This window comes from Notolabrus celidotus, chromosome 12, assembly GCF_009762535.1.
Source record: "Notolabrus celidotus isolate fNotCel1 chromosome 12, fNotCel1.pri, whole genome shotgun sequence".
In the NCBI taxonomy this organism is placed as follows: Eukaryota; Metazoa; Chordata; class Actinopteri; order Labriformes; family Labridae; genus Notolabrus; species Notolabrus celidotus.
Genome location: NC_048283.1, coordinates 14,304,094 through 14,323,784, shown reverse-complemented (window position 1 = coordinate 14,323,784; position 19,691 = coordinate 14,304,094). Strand labels below are relative to the sequence as shown.

Sequence of the window (19,691 nt, the reverse complement as noted above, 5' to 3'; positions counted from 1 at the left end):
TATTTGACCAGGAGGATCTCTACTTTAACTTAAGTAGTGAAGCTGTGTACTTTGTCCACCACTGTTCAGGGTGTGAAAGGGGTCACAATGGTACTAGTGCTGGGCGATACCATACTTTTATGATTCAATATGAAACCGAATACTTTTTTGGCAATTTATTCAATGCCTGATACCGATACGTTCAGTGATTTTTAAAAAAAATAATAAAATATAACGCTTGAAAGACAACTCCCATGACAAATAAGCTTCATTTAACATTTAACAACTTGAATATGCAAATCCTTTGGTGGCCTTTTTTTAAACAATGAAATACATTTAGAAAAACACATAAATAATCAACATCCTTTACCTAAATTCTCCGAGTGGAAAGCTTAAAACAGCCTCTTTGGTACAAAACTTTGGAGTAAGTTACCCTAAAAGAAACAGAAGTGACACGTGCTTTTATTTTGCATTTATTAATCAGTATTGATATTTTATTAAAGTAATCGATACCCAAATGAGTAGTTTGTGAGAATCGATATATCAATACCACAGAATCGTTACGCCCACCACTAAATGGTGCATACAAAGGCAAAAAGAGACAGCTTTATGTCATGTCATAGGGTCATCAATTTTGAACCGCTGTCTCTATTATATACACATGACCACAAGGAGAAGTTTTTGTATTTCAGTCTGTAGTGTAAAACTGTGGAACAGTCTCAATATGGAGCTGCAGCAATGTCTGAACATAATCCAGTTGAAGAAGAAGTACAAAAAAATGATTTTCATGAGGTAGAAGGAGGAAGACAAGTGTTGATAATCATGAGGGGTTCACTTTTGATTGTCGTTGTAAATATGAAGATAATATATGAAGATTGACTTGAGGGAGTGCACTAGTATAATGCCAGATAATAGTGAATGAAGGGGTAGGATTAGATAAGTTTTAACTTCTTCCTCTCCTTTTCGCACATGTAAAGTAAAATGTTTCAGTGTTTGCTAATATTGATTTTGTTTCTTTTGTATAACTATTTCTTTTTTTTCTTGCATGTTTATCTAACTATTTCTTCTTTTCTACTTGTATGCTTTTTTTTTTTCTATTTTCACTTTAACATGTTCGAAATAAAGAAGTCAAATCAAATCAAAATCAAATCACATGTGCAATTCTAGAATAGCTAAGAAAAAAATAGTAATAAAATTGTCACAGTAATTTGAAGGGCAGTAACCTCCACTCACTGGAGTAAAGTTCGTTTTAATTCCAGCAGATGGAGGTATATGGACACATTGAGTTTTTGTATCTCCCTTGGAATTTATTTGGGTGGTATTGGTGTCAGTACCTGAACTCAGTAACCCATATTAATACAATCGTTTTAATCAAAATAAAAGATAAATAAATCTAAATGTATTCGTCGATAAATTACGTCAAGAAAGAGAAAATTCTGTACAGGTTAGTGCCACATGCAGCTGACTTCAGCTCTTCAGTTGATTGCGCAGTAACTATTTAAACTCATTTTTAGGCCTAGTACATTCGTCATTGATTTTGGACCAACAAACGTCAACAACACCTGTATGCATTTGCTCCGACAATATCTGTTCAGTCCTTTTTGTAATTTGGTTCCAGTTGTTTTTACTTTGATATAACAATTTATTTTCTTAACATTTCTCAGATAGGCGTCCTAGCTTTCTAGTAGCTATCTGAGTCGTATGCCATTTAGCTAACTTAATTAGTTTTGTGTGTGCGCGCGTGTGCGTGTGTTTTTCTTATCACTTACTGAATTTACTACAGTTTAGTGAGGCCTATACACTGTTATTCTTCCACTAGCCTGTTGGATGTTAGTAATATAAATATCTAGACATATTCATTGTAAGCATTGGAGTATCACACTTTGTATTTACTGAGATTAATAGAAATAAAACTTTAAATTGCCACCTGGGAACAAATACATTTTTTAATTGAATTGGAATATGCCTTTCCCAATCTTTGCCTTTCCCTCTATGACTATAATATCTCTGTCATTGATATAACACATACTTGTTAATATTGAAACATCACCTTTATATAAAAAAGCAATACAAGCAAGTCTAGAAATACTATCAGCTAGAAATTCAGCATATATCAAAATACAGAACTGATTATTCAGGAAAAACACACTTCAGGGAATATGTTAACATTTCTTGGAAGACAGGAGATGTATTTTTACAGAATTTACACAGAAAATTAAAGTGAAGGGCAAGTAAAAGATTATAAATGAAAGGGGATGTTTTTTCCACATGTCTGTATTTATTCAAATGTTCACATTTCTTTCTTTTTATACTGTGACTTTTTTTATAACCCTGTCACTCTCTAAGAGAATCTCTTTTCCATCCTCTCTTTGCTCTTGCTTCATCTCTCTCTTCTTCTTTGTCAGCAGGTAATAAGCCCTCACACTTCCCACCACCAGTAAACTGGAAGCCAGAATAACAAATCCAAGGTACAGTAGGGGAGAAGTTTGCTCTGTAGACTGTTTCAGAAGGTCCCACAACCCAACAGCGATGCAGCTGAAGCCAACTAGAGTCCCAGAGAAAGCGAATGCCAGCATGCAGGACCCCCAGGACATCTCAGCACCCCCAGTCACCGAAGTGATGCCCGCCAATGAGACGACCCCTCCTGGTAAGGTCACTGTGTCAGATTTAGGGTCGTAGGTGACAGTGGTAGGGATGTCTGAAAGAGCTGATGGGTCGAGTGTCTCCATCTTGGTTGCCATTGATGGTTATTATCCTTTGTTAGATGATCCAAAGACTTTTGATATGCAGTATTGTCTTCTTAGTCCCTCCTACAACATAGGTTCAAGGTGTCTTTATTATCCCCCGGGGGTCAATTTGTTTTTCAGTCAGTGGTGACATAAACAAAACAGCACAACAAATTACACCAACATTAAAACATTTAAAACAATAACAACATAAAAACAATAGCTATGTGGCATCATTAAGCAGGCTAGCTGCTACCGGGACAAAAGAGTTCCTTTTTCTATTTGTCCTGCTTTTTGGCATTGCAAATCTGCGGCCTGAGGGAAGTCAGCGAAATTCACAAAAAAGAGGATGGCACAGGTCAGCCACGATGGACCAGGCCTTGCTGAGGGTCCTGGCTCGGTGAAGGCTCAACATGTCAGGCAGGGGTGTGCCCGCAACCCTGCTGCACATCTTCACCATAGCCTGCAGTCTATTTTTATTTTTATTCTTATTTTATTTTATTTTTTCAGACTTGTCGACCTATATCAACATGACAGAAAGGCCAGTTTTTATATCCTGTTATGTAACCGAAGGTTTACATAGTTTTAAAATAAGGAAAAATGTTGTTTTTCCAACTCCTCAAATAAACTACATGATGATTTTTTACTGGCAGAAATCCTCAAGGCTAAGAATTAATTACGAGTATAATAGTATTTTGCTACAATACTATTTCATTAAAGAAACATTGGGCCTTGTTTACATGTGTTCTAGAAAAGTACAGCTTGAAATATTTAGTATCTTAGGTCACTTTCACATCTCCTCATGATGATTAAAATCAGAAAACTGATGGGTCAAAAGAATCAAGATCAGGACTTTTCCAAATGTACCTTTTTGGACAGATTTATATGTTATTGAAAAATTAAAACACTATAATATAGATTCTGTGATAAAGTAGAGTACTTACCTCAGTGTCAAATCAGGAGCTTAGACATCAGTCGAAACAGTGTTAAGTGAAGGTAGTTGAAATTCATAGATGACCCTTATTTTCTCAGCGATGTGAGTGATTTTGTGAAAGCCAAAAGCACTCTGACTTTCTCTTTCTCTCAGACTTTCGCCACAATGGGTGTAGAAATGGAAGCAGGGGGCTCAAGAGCTGGTACTTTTATCATACACGTCACAACATGAGGCCTCACAAGATGGTGGACACAGTTGTCAGGATGGTTGTCATCGTTTGTTTGTTCCTCTCTTTCCTTGTGTTCAGAAGGAAGCTCTTGTCTGTCATTAAGCGTCATTACAACCCATTACCAGATATTTATCTAGGAGCTACTCCCTTCCTCTTTCCCTCTCTCTCTCAGTCTTAAGTTTTGAGTTGTTCCCCAACAAGGTATTGTTTTGGCTGAGAGTGGAGTTTTCTTTCTTAAAGCACTTTCCTGTTTGGTGTTGGAGTGAAGTGCAAATTTCATCATCAGGGCTATTACTTCTAAAACTACTGGACTATGTTGCGACTGTCTTGTCATATACATTGAAGTTAAGATCTTGAGTTTGTCGCTGTTTCTGGAGAAATGTTGAAAGTTCATGTTTTTATCCAACAGTTCATTTGTATAATAACCATCAGTAAGTGCACACAGTTAAAAGAAATGGACAAACTTTCATTACAACTAATTTCTTTGGGTTCTCACTTGTACATGAAAGACTTGGCCAGAGCTCCTTTGTTTGCACTGAGAGGGCCAGATTTGCAGTATATATGTCAGGGCTGCTGTGGAGCTGGCTCTCAAGTTGATGCTGTAACACAGGAGAGATTTATTCTGCCAGTAAATAGGCTATCATGCGGACCAGCCAACTGGGATGCTGCCAATAGTTGGTCAGTAACCTAACTGCATCTTTTCAGTGTGTTGAAGTTTACTATTTACAAACTCCCACCTGTCACTGCACTACTTATATATGTATTAAATTCCACTTCCTGCAAAACTAATATGCATGAATACTATATAATGGTGAAGAGTGAAGTGATTCCTGCTTCAAAGAAACTGTCATTTTTTTTCATGTAATTTCACTTTCTTGGTGCCGTATTGTGCTTCAATGTGCCAGACTGTGCTCAGATATCCTCATTATATGACGCTTTACCTTCAACAAGCAGAAAAACATTTCCAAAGGGATAACAAATCCTTTCTTGCCCCAGCTCCAGCAATTAGTCCCGGGTATAGGTCATATGTCAGGGATTCTTTAGTGGAGAGGAGGGGCTAATTCTATTGGCTATGACTTTCACAGGATGAAGATGACGGTAATTGGCTAAGTGTTGGATTGGGTGGGACAGGGCGGGGCGTTGGTAATCCAATAGATGGACTCACTGAGCATATTTATGGAACTAAGAAAATCCCTGTGCACAAATAAGACATGGATGTATTCATACAGTGTAATAAACTGTACATAAGTAAGAAACGTTACAAGTGCGGTCAGCCCATATGCTTCCATCTTTTCTGTTTTGCAATACGCATCCTTTTGCACGAAAAATCTGTACACGCCTCCTCCTGTATGCTAAGTCTGAAACAACAGTTAAGACAATCAAGATAATGCTTTAAGTCAAGCAGACACAAAGACATCCCTCATGACTTAAATGTGTCAGCCAAAGTGTCATGAAGGTAATTTGATGTGCCGATTACTGTTGGGTGATAGCAGGTGACAATGTAGGTAAAGAAAAAAAACAAGAGAAGGAACCGAAGGATTAGGACTGCTTAAAAAGGAGCTGGGTAAATGAAGAGTTATAAACAGTAAAGCAAAAGCCAAGTCATGACATTGCATAATTGTATGAGTCGAGTCAGAAACCCATAAAATGAAACAGAAGCAGATTTAGGGAGCCAAACATGACTTCCTTTGTAACAAAGAGGCCATATTACAGCTCAGGTTGGACTGAAAGGAGGTCATAATACAAGGAGGCCAACAGTGATGATGATCTGAGGGGCAAACTGAGGGTGGGATTGAAGTGGAGGTGGGTGGGAGTAGGGAGTTAACACCCTGAACAGATGGTAGTCTGGAATTAGAAGTCAGTGGTCACCTAAACCCATTAAAAGGCCAGTACTGAGTGAGCAAACATACTGGTGGAAAAGCTCAAGCTAGTTCCCTAAAACCCACTTTAAGCAATGTTAACAGAGACATGTCTACGAATCTGTCAAAATGATGTTTATGTTGTTATGATTCCATTGAGCTCATACTTAACATCATTAAGGGGCTGTACTAAAAGAAAAAGGTGAAGTGCATTTAACCAAGAATGATCTAATAGAAGTGAGATATTAGTCAATTTTAAAATATATACTCCTACAACACACAAACATGTTTATAATTTCACTCATCAACATCATATTTCGAAATCTTTATAGTCTTCAAGACCCAATACAGGAAATTAGTATCGGGGGTTCACTTTGGTCTAAAGCTCAGCCACCTTAAATCCCGCATTAACAGAATTATCCCGGTCATCCTTGGTAGGAGTGTGTTTTCCTCAGCCCTCCTTATCCGTCACTGTCTTACTGTCCAGATTCAATTCTCCAGCCCTTGCTTGTCCTCACAGCACACAGGTGAGTCGTACTGACACTTTTTATCATCCTGACAATGTGATTTACTTTGCAGTATCAACAAACTGTTACAGCTTAACTCCACATTACATACGTATGTAATCTTCCTTTTTTTAATCCCCAACAGGTTTCTCTCTGGCACACACACAGGAAAGCAGCAAAAGTCAAGTTGGTGAACACGCATCTTGGTCAAAGGAGAAGAGCAGGTGGCACAGCAGAAGAAAAAAAACTCAGGTGGCAAATATTTGCCGGTGAGTTTTCCAGAACTGACGTACAGCTAAGACACTTAAAGAAACTACAATGGGGAATTCCACCAGTAGCGCACTATCAAAGGAGATCCTGGAGGACCTGAAGCTCAGCACCAAATTCACTGAAAACGAGATTGGCCAGTGGTATGAAAACTTCCAGAAGCAGTGCCCGACAGGCCGCATTACACCTGAAGAGTTTGAGCAGATTTACACACGCTTCTTCCCGGACAGCGATGCCAAGAGCTATGCACGACATGTGTTTCGCTCCTTCGACACCAACGACGATGGTACGTTGGACTTCAAAGAGTACATCATTGCACTGCACATGACCTCCACTGGAAAGACAACCCGAAAACTGGAGTGGGCCTTTTCGCTGTTTGATGTCGACAAGAACGGATACATCAACAAGACAGAAGTGACAGAGATCTGCCAGGTGAGGAGGAAACGTGCAGTTGTATGTAAGACAGCAGTGAAAATGATGAGAGGATGAGACATTGTAGTGTGACAAAAACACTTACTAGTATCCACAACCAGGATTAGTTATCTTGTTCTGAACATGCAGCTTCCTCAGTCAGAGATCCATTTGTAAATATTAATCTTTTCTAATGAGGACATTTATCTAGAACTGTTGTAAAGGTGCACCTAAGACAGAGAAGCTGTGTAATGTTCATCTTCATAGCTGCTGTAAAGCTGTCTGCTGCTCATAGTCCTTAAGGGAAAAGTTTGATTTTAAATTGTCAAAGCTTCAAAATACAAAAAACAAATTAGGATTACTTGACATAACCAATCCAATCAAATTGTACTTCAGGAAGAAGTACTTTTATATCATAATTTTGATATTTCTTAGATGTAAGGTCATTTTTGAGGTGTTGGTTTAACACTGAGGTCATTTTTGAGGCAGATGTTTGGGGGCGACAGTGTTGTTGGACTGTATCTTTTTGTTGTGAAGTTTTCTTGGTATTTTGCCCACACCCTTTTGTTGTCCATACAAAGCAAGCTGCTATATAATGTAGTTACTGCCCCTCTACTGGTATGTAGGTCTTGCTGCTAATTAGAGTCCCAATTAGCAGGTCCATATGAGCCTTAACCTCCAGATAATCTCTGTTATAACAGGTTTAGCTCTGGAACAATACAGGCAGTCACACACTCTAAAGCAAGCCTGTCTTTTTTATATTCTACAACAAAAGAGGAACTGCTTTTCATTCCCGAGTTTAATCAGTGTTTCCATTATTCATCTGGCTGTAACTTTGGAATTAATATTATTTATGATTATTTCTGTCTCATTCATCAGAACCTTAATGTCACATGATCAAAGTCAGTCTGATGCAGTTTCTGAAGTTTCTTATCTTTTGTTGCATGATGGATGATATTGTATCGTAAGAGGGTTAAACCGCTCAGCTCAGCATTTAGCTGGCATTGTAATGGGATTTAAATCCTAGCCAAATGGTCTTTGTTCATATCCACTATGTCCGCAGTAACTGCACTGAGTAGCTCCGTTTGACAGCAGAAAGGTCAACAATCCAAACGAATCAGACTTAGTGAAGGGGAAAGAAGAAACAGATGTTGTATCCCAACAAAAACTGCATTGTAACCAAAGATAATCCAGTACTTTCTCTTTGCATATGTGTGTTTGAGATGAGTCAAACATGAGTAAGGAAGGGAGGTTGCTATTCAGTTATACGCTACACTGTCATGTTGGATTGGTTAAAGGAGGATGTAAAAGCAGTTTGTCATTTGAGTGTCCACATATGCATGCAGCTTTGTATTTCTTTCATAATCATTTAGTTACCCTTCTTCATCCCAAACCTTGAGTCATAAACTACACAAACCACAAAATCAGAGAGGCCAACATGGAGGGACAGTATAGGCTGACAGGCAGACAGGCAGGGAGGAAAGAGAAGCCATCTTGGTGCTTGGCCTGTGGCCTGAGTCTTGGCACTAATCCATGTTAATCTAGGTGTCTTAAATGTGGGAGATGAGTGCTTCCTCTCTAAGTGGGACACACTTAAAGACCTGGACCCAAAGTGCACAGTCATTTACAATCTGCTTGATTCCAAGTGGCCCATTGAAGATTAACAGGCTCTGAAAAAATGGCACACAGGCCTGACTGTGCAGCTTCAGGCTACTGAATTATTCATTTTGACTGAACTTAACCTGTGCATCTTTAATTTGAATGGCTTAAATGTTAATTGTGATGACCAAGCACTAAAGGAGTGCCGATGTGGCCGCATTTTCCATGCAGATATGCTGTCATTTGGGGATAGCAGGCTACAGGCTACTACTGTAGAGTTAGTCACATACAGTCTTCAGTACAAAATGATAGTAATCAGGAAGGAGGTACACAATATGTCATGTGAAACCACTGTGTTTTGTTTTTGTCATCAGAAGCTCCATAAACAACACATAGACAAAAGACAGTAATGGACTTGGGAGTTAATTTGTGTCTTATTCACATTAAGTTAATAAGCAATGAGCTTACTTAATGGTCTTACAGATAAATTGCTACTTGGTTTGTTCACATTTGTTTTCTGTACCATGTTGATGTTCATTATTTGTGTGACAGAGCTGGTGCAGCATTATCACTTATTTTATACCCAATCCCCCCTCAGGCCATATTTAAGCTGATCCCCAAGGAGGAGCAGTGCAAACTACCAGAGGATGAGAACACACCCGAGAAGAGAGCCAGCAAGCTGTGGTCTTACTTCGAAAAGAAAGACAACGGTGAGGAAATTGAACACACATAATAACACACATGCTGCGCTCTGCAGTGCATGACAGGGCAAAGGGTTCTTACCCCTATGTACTTATGTCAGAGGGAGATAAAGGCAGCATAAGCTCTCTCTACCTTTCCTCAACAGCTGTTCTTACGTCCTTTGGAAAAGATTACATTTTACAATCAGCTGGTTTGGCTTAATAACAATACAAGCGTTAAATCCACCTGAAGCAACATCCCCAGTTACAGCATCACTTTGTGCCGTGCCAGCTTTATTATGTATGTAGCACCAATGAAACCTTAGGCGACTCCTCTGCATTGCATGCGACTCTCACGCTCGCACCCCCGCACAGGAGATAAGAGAGGATTTCTCAGATAAAAGTAATTCAACCTCATCTCTTGTATGGCTTATTTACTGTCTTTCCTCCCACTGTAACATCTCTTCTTCTCTGCTTTTCCCTCACAGAGCGACTGGCTGAAGGAGAGTTCATCAAAGGAGTGATTGAAAATGAGAATGCGATGCGACTCATCCACTACGAACCAGCCAAACAATAAAGTCAATCCTATTTTATCCCCCGCTCCTTTTCTCTCTCTCTCTCTCGTTAGACTCTTTTCTTTCTTTAACCAGCTGTTTATTTCTTCACTCTATTCCTTCTAATCCATTCACCCCCTCTGTGTAAATACTCCTTCCTGCAATGTCTTGGTCACAACTAATGTTTCAGTAAGTTTGGTTCATGTCATGTTATTGTTTATCTAATGTCTGTCAATGAATTTATATCAAATAGGCGCCAAAAGGGGCTAACTTTGGCATAGTGTTTAAACGTGTCAAACAAGAAGAGTAATGGTGATTATATTGAGGCAATATATATAATATATGTATCAGGAGCTTGTATGATAAATATTGTCTTATTACTAACTACCTTTGGAATTTTCAAAATGAAACCTGGGATTGGAAGAAATGCATCACAATTGGCTTCAACAGTTAGAGATTTCCTTTCTTAGATTTCCTTAGATTCCTCCTCTAGAGTTTGTAGCTCTCAAGTGTTAAACTTTATTCACTTGACAATAAATTAAAGGATTTCTCATACATCTGTGCTTTGATGATCCATTTATTTATCTCTCCCACAGTAATAATAAACACGCCTTTGACCCAGAAACATACAAAATAATATGATGCTGTCAGCTGACAAAAATTGGTGCTCTTGGTCTTAATGTTTCGATTGTATTTATCCCTGGCAGTAAATCCAGGATTATCCCAAATGTATAACCTTCAGGCAGTTAAGGTTAATCATCTATTTTTTTGGTGATATAAATTATTTTGTAAAAAAGTGTTAAATTTGACATTGTATGAAGCAGTCTATAATATCAAACAATATTTCCCTTAAAATTGTGTGCAGCCTCTTTAAATGTATGTGTTTACTCTTTGGGTGTGCTCCCCCCTCCACCCTCTCTGTCCCTATCCCTTCACATGCCTACAGTCTCTCCTCACCCTTATTCCTCCTCCTTCTTCCCATCCAACTCGGGATTACTGGTTTACACATAATCTTCTGTTCAACATCAGAGAGCAGACTTTTCAAAATCTCTGTAATCTTTCTTTCTCTATGTGTCTATCTTACTGGTTTGTCTTTGCCTCTGTAGAAAGACGCTGTTTGTTGAAGATCAGGCTTTGATTTTGTTTGAAACGCTGTCACTGGTAGAATTTTGACACAAGAGAGATGAGATTTTGATGAAGGAAACATGCTGACTGTCCTGCTGAGAGAAATGAGAATATATTTGGATTTTTCTTTAAGGAGGGTGGGGGGGCAGGCTGTCCAGGCAAAGAAACATTCATCCTGTTTATGTAATGAACAAGAATTTGTAATGAAACAATAATTTAGATAAAATTGCAATGTAATACCTAAATAATACAATTACATAAAGGTTAATATTGATTTACATGAAGAGATGATTTAAAACCATGAGGCACTGAGAAACACCCAGACAACACGCAGTCTTGAATGTCGGTGTGATCTCTACATACATTGTAGTCCTTCGCTGTGATATGATTTCACCAGCCCTCCGATGTGACAAGTTTCTCCCAAATTCATTGAAAGTCAAGAGTCCTTGAAAGTGAAAGAAAGAAACAAAAAGGACCTGATTGCTCTGTTTGATCCTCCGCTGTAAGGTAAAAATGTCTTCCCTTTAAAGTTCTCATGTTTATAGATATAATGATCACCTAACAGGGTGAATCAACTCGGTCCATGGCCTCATCCATTTCATCCATCTCCCTCTCACAGTCTTCACAACCTTCTGGCCCACAGCCGCCCACCAAAACCAGTGTAGGTACGTCCCCATTTCCCACTCCGACAACGCTGCCATTTGGAGCCCACGCCACGTCAATCATGCCCTCTGGACACTGCAATAGGCCACTTACAGAATAAAGCCCACCTCCTGGAACGACCTCATCATAAGCAGGAGCGTGAGTGGTGGCTCTTGCTTCCTCCAAACGCAATCTCTGTCTGCGGCGGAGCTCGATGATGGTCTTCGTGTAGGAGTTGAGTGTGACCACAGCAGCACCCATACAGCAACTGAAGGACACCCAAGCAAGACTAGGAGCAGGGGAGATTCACAAAAGTTAAAATACAGGAGAGACACATGTCATCATTGTGTTTACAAGCTTGAGAAACACATGTTGTCCTTATAGAGGAGCCACCTACGCAAATGACCAGCCGTAGTCCCAGGACTGAGGCCTCCAATCCTTGGGTCCCACAATGACTGTCATCTGAAATACTGTGGTGAACATCATATGGGCCACCATCCCAAGAAGACCTACATGAAGAATGAAACAAACAAAAATCAGACTAACCGTAGAAGAAAATATAAACAAACACAAAGAAAATATCTATCAAGCATTTGGTTATTTTTGAGTCTCTAATGTAGTGATGTTCGATACCACCTATTTCCTTTCCGATCTGATACTGAGTAAAATTCAGGCTTGTATACCAATACTTTGTGCAAATACACCTAATGTGTCTGGTAAATCTAAAAATAGTAGTGTATTTCTGAGTATTTTTTGTATTTATTTATTTTAAACTCGTAAGTATATCGAGGTAGCGGCCTAATTTACAATATAGCCGAGCTAATAAAACAGAAAAACCAAACAGAAGACACAATCATATAAAATATGTGAAAATTGTGTTTTAAACACACAAAAAAAGAAAATAAGTAAAACAATAAAACCATTAAAAAAATGTATTGTTTAATTATGAAGAACTAGAACTGGTAGTTCACACCAACCGCGTATCATTTAGACAAGATCTCAGAGGTTTAGTTACTTTCCACTGTGTTCCTGTTAATGATATACACTGCCTCAAATGACTGAAGTATCAAAAGTATTGATATTTTAATTTGAGAATCAATTTCAGAGCATAAAGATCTGGTATCGGAAGTATCGATATTTCGGTATAGATCCGCACATCACTACTCTAATGTAAGGACCGAATATTTCTCACCTGATAACACAGTACAGATAGCTGCATAGGCATTGATTTTTAGTGAGTGCATCTCTTTATGGGAACACAAGAACTCCAGCCACATCAGTAAGAAGCCCATCCCGAGCAGGCCGATGTATGTAAACTCTGAAATCACTGACAGCCAGAGTACACCTGTAATATTTAAAATAATAACATTAAATATACTCAAACATGTGAATAAAAATGTGATAGGCTAGAAATAATAATTTAAAGGTGTTTGGACTCATACATAACTCACCTTGCGTCTCTCCAGGCGTTAGATCTATAAAACTTCGACATTTCTCCCCTGCCAACAACACGGTCAGATATTAAAAATTAAGCACTAAGAGTTCGTTATGTTTTGATAAGTAACCTTTAGATGAATGAAAATATATGCAAGTATAACTAAAGTTGTAAGCAGTTGTGTGCAATTGGACGTGTGCTTTCTAGTCTCACCATCGTTGTGTTTCTCGCAGCTTTCCCAGAAACCTGTGTGGAAGTATCTGAAAGCAAACTTGTCTTCACCGGTCTCCCAGATGTAGTGCACTGCATTGGCCAGCTGCCTCTGTCTGATCCTGGCCAGCTCATCCCTCCTGGCAGGAGACAGGGTGCGGTTGAAGGGGTTCTGAGTGGGACTCTCTATGAGACAATGAAGAGCATTTTAGGTACTCTGTTGTAGCTGTTTATTATTTATTTTACACCACTGTAGACACAGACTCCATACATTAATGCTCTCAAACACTATTACTTGTTGAACTAACACTATTACTTGTTTAACTAATCCAGCCTTTAATTTCTTTATCTGTAGTATTGGAGGAAACCCTTTTACACAGGAGCAATATCATGCAATTACAAATCAACCACGACACTATCTGCAAAGTTCCAGCTTGAACAACTGACCAACTCAGAAAATCAAAACACAAATGCGCACCATATGCATGACCTTGAAAGCAAATGTACAATAACAATGAGTGCATACGAGAAACCCAAGAAGAGTTCAGACAGAGGTAAACAAATGACTGGCACACACTTTGCGAGCTGGTGTGTGTTGATAATGAACTGTTGGAGGTTTGATTGGAAATTAAAAAAGCATACACTGCAAAGACAAAAAAACTCAAAATCTTACCAAGTGGAATTGTCTCATTTTTAGTCAAAATGTCTTATCCCACTTAATTTAAGATACATTGACTTAACAAGTAACATTTGAGCAATATAGAGGGACTTGTTTAAAGACAATGCATCTTAAATATCTTGTTAAGTCAAACAATCTTGAAATGATCTTGTTTTGAGTTTTAAATTAGAAGAAAAAAGGTTTATTTTACATTTCATACATTTTTCAAGCTGAGGTCTTATTTGTAGAAGATGGTTAATCTTGATTTAAGACAAACACTTTACTTGATTTAAGTAAATGCATTTTATGGGAAAATCTATCAGAAAACAGCTCCGTTGATAAAAGAAAGAAAGAAAGAAAAGTTGTTTTTTTTAAGGGTGGGTTACAGTTTTCAGGCACTGTTTCTTCTAAATCAGATAAAAATATACATCCTCCAACTACATGCACACAATGATACACCTAATTTAAAGCATAGCTGGCTTATCCTAAAGAACAACCTGACTGAATATTAGTATATCCAGCTAACTATGAGAAGACATCATATCTCAAAATGCTCAAATTAAACTTTGTAATCTTATTTCAAATACAAGTTGGTCTTAAATCTAGAGAAGTGCTGCTATAATACAACTCAAATTAAGGTGAATATATCTCAAATGAAGAAGTTGACATGAAATGTGTCTTTTTTTGAGTGAAAAAATACTAATTGTTAGCATTCCTGTCTTATTCTGCGACACTAAGCTTTAAAATACTAGTAAAATATTACTTAAAATAAGTTTTTCCTGCTAATTTTAAGATCACAGTTTTAAATATTACACATTATTTTAAGAAATCTTACCAAGTAAATTTTCACTTGTTCTATTGGCAGATTTTTTTTGCTTATTTCAAGGTAAAAGTACCTTGAAATAAGTTTTTTTCTGTTTTTTGGAGGGGCATTTTTTTCCAGTGTATGGGCTCCAGATTGAGTTTGAGATTCAAAAAATTGTAGACAAAACACCTTCAAATCTGTGAGTCACACCACTGCCCCCAAATTAGCATCCCCCTTGTCTTGAGGTCACATGAAAGCTTGACAAACAGCTACTTGTTAATCCCATATGTGTTTATCAATCTGAGTTTGAAGCATAAGGGAGAGTTTAATACACCACAGTTAGGTTGGATCTCTCTAAAAGTACACGTAGTGATCAAAGACGGGTCCTATGCTGGAAGAGCTGTTAATCTCAGCGTGGATTAAGCGTATCTGTAGAGAAATTAAAAACCAGGCAGCAGGCGGTGTAAACCTCTCCTCAGAGGGTGAATAAACCTTCAGTAGCCACCCTCACACCCTACAGATTAATACTGAGCCAAAATTACATTCACTCTGGGACTAAGGTATGGGTAAAAAGAGATTAAAAACACAGAAACCAATGACAATCAGTTACTAACAGGTGGAGAAGCCTGTCATATGATCCAGTCAGATTATTTTTTGGCATTGGTTTTACGCAGTGACAGTGGAAAATTAAAAAGAGTGTGTGGTACTTTAATAATCAGGTTCAAAAGTCAAGGCCAAAGCTGCATTTTAAATATTTGAAACATTATGGAGTACTTTAGAGGTGATGCAAAATAACTAAATGACTACATCCACAGGTTTCAAACAAGATCATATTACATATACACAATTAGTAAACATTTTAGCACACATAGCCAGTGTCCAGATTTACTTCAGTGTGTCTTAAAGACAAATGATATGTTAAAGTGGAATTTTAATCATTTTGAACATTATTTTTTTAAACCTGGTCTGAATGACTTAAGGGAACAAAAGGTTCAAGAAGTGCTGCAGTAGATTGCTTCATCCAGCAGCAGAGAGATTTAATGGCTGCATTAAACCTTAGGGCAAAATGTGCCGATCAAAGAACATCAACCAAAAGCGTTAGGTCGCACTGACAGCCTAACACTGTTATTCCACACGGCTGACAGCATTACCAGAATAGTCTTAACTCAAACACACTCTTTCTACCCGATTATTTCCTCAACAAAAGACAGAAGTCACATCGCTCTCTTCAAAGCCTCCAGACTCCCTCGACAAAAACCACAATTTGAATTTGCAGAACAAGGGAGTTGCTGGTCCAACACTTCCTTGATCTGTCACTTTATTTATGGAATTGTATATTTCACAAACACGGTTTTAGATTAAAATTAACCATTTAAAAACACCAAAAATAGAACAAAGCAAAGACACTATCCAGGTAACTCTCATTCTGAGTGAGGTTTAATCAAAAAGTAGTAAGGATGTCTGGGAAATGAGCACCACATCAGTTGTTTCTGGTATAAAAAAACTGATCTTATCCCAACAAAAGATCTCTGTAGACATTGATTCTGTCATGTTTGCTGACACAAAATAAAAACCTGAAATATGAGATTGACTGGGTGTGTCTAACTCTCCATTACCTGGTACCATAACAACATTACACAACAGCTGGCATCAGACTGTATGAATCCATGATCTCATCCTGCGAACAACACACTGTGACCCATGAACGTGTTGCAGCAGATATCAAGACTTGTTGCCTTTAGACTTTACCGTAGTTACTGTTTGTCTGCTCCCCTTGGCTTTATCCACTTTGTAGACAGAAGAGAAACTTAAAGCTTGATAATTGGACACTTCTGGTCACATTGTGGAATAAAACAAAGAACACACTGAAAAAAATGCCCTTCCAAAAACAAGAAAAAAACATATTTCAAGGTACTTTTACCTTGAAATAAGTAGAGAAATCTGCTGATAGAACAAGTGCAAATTTGCTTGGTAAGATTTCTTAAAATAATATGTAATATTTAGAAAACTGTGATCTTAAAATTAGCAGGGACAACTTATTTTAAGCAATATAATAATAATATTGTACCAGTATTTTAAAGCTTAGTGTCTCAGAATAAGCCAGGAATGCTAACAGTTAGTATTTTTCCACTCAAAAAAAGACTTTTGCACAAAAGAATGTCATGTCAACTTCTTCATTTGAGATATATTCACCTTGATCTGAGTTGTCTTATAGCGGCACTTCTCTTGGTTTAAGACAATCTTGTACTTGAAATAAGATGACAAAGTTTAATTTGAGCATTTTGAGATATAGGATATAGGAGAATGTTTTTTAGGATAAGCCAGCTATGCTCCAAAGTGGGTGTTTCATTGTGTGCATGTAGTTTGAGGATGTATATTTTTATCTGATTTAGAAGAAACAGTGCCTGAAAAACTGTAACCCACCCTTAAAAATAACAACTTTTCTTTCTTTCTTTCTTTCTTTCTTTCTTTCTTTCTTTCTTTCTTTCTTTCTTTCTTTCTTTCTTTCTTTCTTTGATCAATGGAGCTGTTTTCTGATAGATCCTCCAATGAAATGCATTAACTTAAATCAAGTAAAGTGTTTGTCTTAAATCAAGATTATCCAATTTCACTTGGTAAGATTTTGAGTTTTTGCAGTGTGGTGGTGCAGTGGTTAATGTCCCCTTACAGCATGAAAGTTCCTGGTTCAAATCCCTGGCTGGGCAGGAGCCATTTTGTATAGAGTTAATATGTTGTACCCGGGCTTCCTCCCTCATTCCAAAGACATGCTCATTAGGTTAATCTGTGGCTCTAAATTAACCTTAGTGGTAAGTTTGAATGTTTGTCTGTCTCTATGCTTTAACCCTGCGATTTACTGGCAGCAGGGGGGAACCCGGCCTCTTGCCCAGTGACAACTGGGATTGGCTCCAGGCCCACCGCCCCGCAAACATGAACATGAGCGGGGGAAGCAGTATAGACAAAGGATGGATGAATTGATGGATATATTTATTTATATGCTAAATAACATCAGTTCATAAAATGTTATGCTACGTTTGAAAAGTTAAAAGCTACAACCTCATAATGCTGCAGATATGTTAAGCAAACAGCAATGCTCATATTTGAAATCAGGGCTTTTACTTAAATATGTGCTATTTCTTTTTTGCCCTGTTATAACTACATAAAATACTTGTTGTATGGCTGCTTTAGACATATCTGATATTGTTTGCATACTTGTCGTCCCCTCATTGGAAGCAACAAATACAAGCATAATCCAATCTCAAAAATCGATGACACATGTCAATTTTTAAAGAACTAAACTTGGATACTTATATTCTTAGAAGTGTTTTTTTTCCTTACAAAATTGAATTAGACAGTTTATCAAACTACTGATCTTATATCTTGTCTGTTTACACAAAATGAAGGAGCTGCTGTTTCAAAGTCACCTCAAAAAGTGGATATTCAAATATGTTTACAGTATGTACACAACTTTGTGTCACAAGGTCAACAACAGAGTAAAGCTTCAAGAAACAACAATAAAACGTTACATTGAAGCTGTACAAGGCTGCATATAAGAGAAGAAAGAAATTAAACACAATAAACTCTCTGTACCTGTGGTGTAAGGCTCGCTGTTGTTCTGACCACAGTTCTTCATTTTGACGGGCGACAGGCAGAGCGGCTTCACCACCTTATGGGTGCCCTCACACCAGTAAGAGGTGGAGAGAGCCAGGATGGAGAGGGCCAGAGCCAGAGTGGTCAAGGTCAGGGAGAGCAGGGAGCGACCGCGACGGGACATACCCTCCAGCATGGCCAGGCAGGAGGCGAGGGAGGCAGGGGGGAGGCCAGAGACAGAGAGAGAATAGGGAAAGACGTAAGGCAAAGAAAGGGGTAAACAACACGTGGGGTTGGGACGATGGGACGAACAAAACAAATTTGAAGAGCTGTCACAGATGGAGCTGAGAGGGCATGAACAGATGCTTTGGGGAGGTTTTAAGGGGTGATGAGCTGCCAGGTTTAAATGGAAAACAAAGATAAATGTGATGTAACAGTGCAGGATAAAGATGACTAAACACAGCTGACGAAGAAGCAATACTGTAATGCAGGGTGATTGAAATGGAGATAAAGGGAGGGAGAGATGGGGGGAGGGAGCGGGACAAGATGCCCTGAAGTTGATACACGTGGGAAAGTAAGGACAGATGGAACTAAGAAATGAACAAAAAGAGATTTAGGTGGACGATGGTTGACACTGGGAGAGAATAGTGGGAGGAAAAAACGCAAGTATGTTGGCCAATCAGAGTGATATCCTACTATTGAACCCTATGGTGAATCATGTAGACAAATATCACTTATAGATATACTCGGTTTACGCTTTTTAGAGCAGTGTTGTTGCCCTAAAACAACATGAGGTCATTTCAAAATACTTGAATGTACCTGTAAGAGCTGTATATCTAAGGAGGAGATAGAGGGCACCCTGAAACATGATTCATCACCTGCTATGAAAGTTAAAGTAAACTGTAGAATGGGACACAAAAAGGCTAAAAGCACAGCGTCCATATGGAAAAATGTAACTTTTCTAATATCTCTTATAAGTTGAGAAGACTCATAAAACTGCCTGACTGCACATAAGTCCTCCAGTTGTGTGTAAAAGGGGGCGTCAATGAAAAATAAGTCATGCATGCTATCCTGTGTGGGAGGCTAATGACTCTCTGCTACCTGATTAACACACTCAGGCCTGACCCTGCTGCACATCCTGAGCTCCACTGCTGGACCCTCTGCAGGAGACTAGATGGAGATGAGAGTAGAAAAAAAAGAAGAGATTATTTCCGTGATGAAATTATGGTCAGAACATAAAACGAAATAATTATTTTTTGCATTTAATCCCAGATAATCTGCTTTAATCTGTTTGTGTTAGGTGTTTTTGTGTGAAGTGCATTCTGACCATGTCGGCTCTCTCTCTCTCTCTCTCTCTCCCCCTCTCTCTCTCTCCTCTCTCTCCCTCTCTCTCTCTCTCTCTCTCTCTCTCTCTCTCTCTCTCTCTCTCTCCCTCTCCCTCCCCCCCCTCCCCCCCCCCTCTCTCTCTCTCTCTCTCTCACTCT

At 38.4% G+C, this 19,691-nt stretch overlaps 2 protein-coding genes across 6 annotated transcripts; one reads left to right on the top strand and one right to left on the bottom strand.

Moving 5' to 3' along the window:
• Positions 1-1,290: 1,290 nt before the first annotated feature.
• On the top strand, positions 1,291-10,301 carry rcvrn2 (recoverin 2). Of its 5 annotated transcripts, none has more exons than XM_034698247.1 (6): positions 1,291-1,423; positions 2,385-2,626; positions 6,215-6,254; positions 6,379-6,932; positions 9,109-9,220; positions 9,679-10,301. In XM_034698247.1, exons 4-6 carry the CDS (start codon positions 6,552-6,554, stop codon positions 9,765-9,767), a joined length of 582 nt encoding a protein of 193 aa, XP_034554138.1. In that variant the 5' UTR covers positions 1,291-1,423; positions 2,385-2,626; positions 6,215-6,254; positions 6,379-6,551; the 3' UTR covers positions 9,768-10,301. The 5 variants fall into 5 exon arrangements, with proteins under 5 accessions (XP_034554138.1, XP_034554136.1, XP_034554135.1 ...); XM_034698245.1 differs by having other exon boundaries at positions 6,166-6,254; XM_034698244.1 differs by having other exon boundaries at positions 6,142-6,254.
• On the bottom strand, positions 10,149-18,403 carry si:ch211-149k23.9 (germ cell-specific gene 1-like protein). The gene is made up of 7 exons (XM_034698243.1): positions 18,208-18,403; positions 13,160-13,342; positions 12,963-13,010; positions 12,704-12,856; positions 11,909-12,020; positions 11,428-11,800; positions 10,149-11,314 (listed from the first exon to the last, which is right to left on the bottom strand). The coding sequence occupies exons 1-6, from the start codon at positions 18,401-18,403 to the stop codon at positions 11,428-11,430; spliced, it is 1,065 nt and encodes a 354-aa protein (XP_034554134.1). The 3' UTR covers positions 10,149-11,314.
• Positions 18,404-19,691: the final 1,288 nt, after the last annotated feature.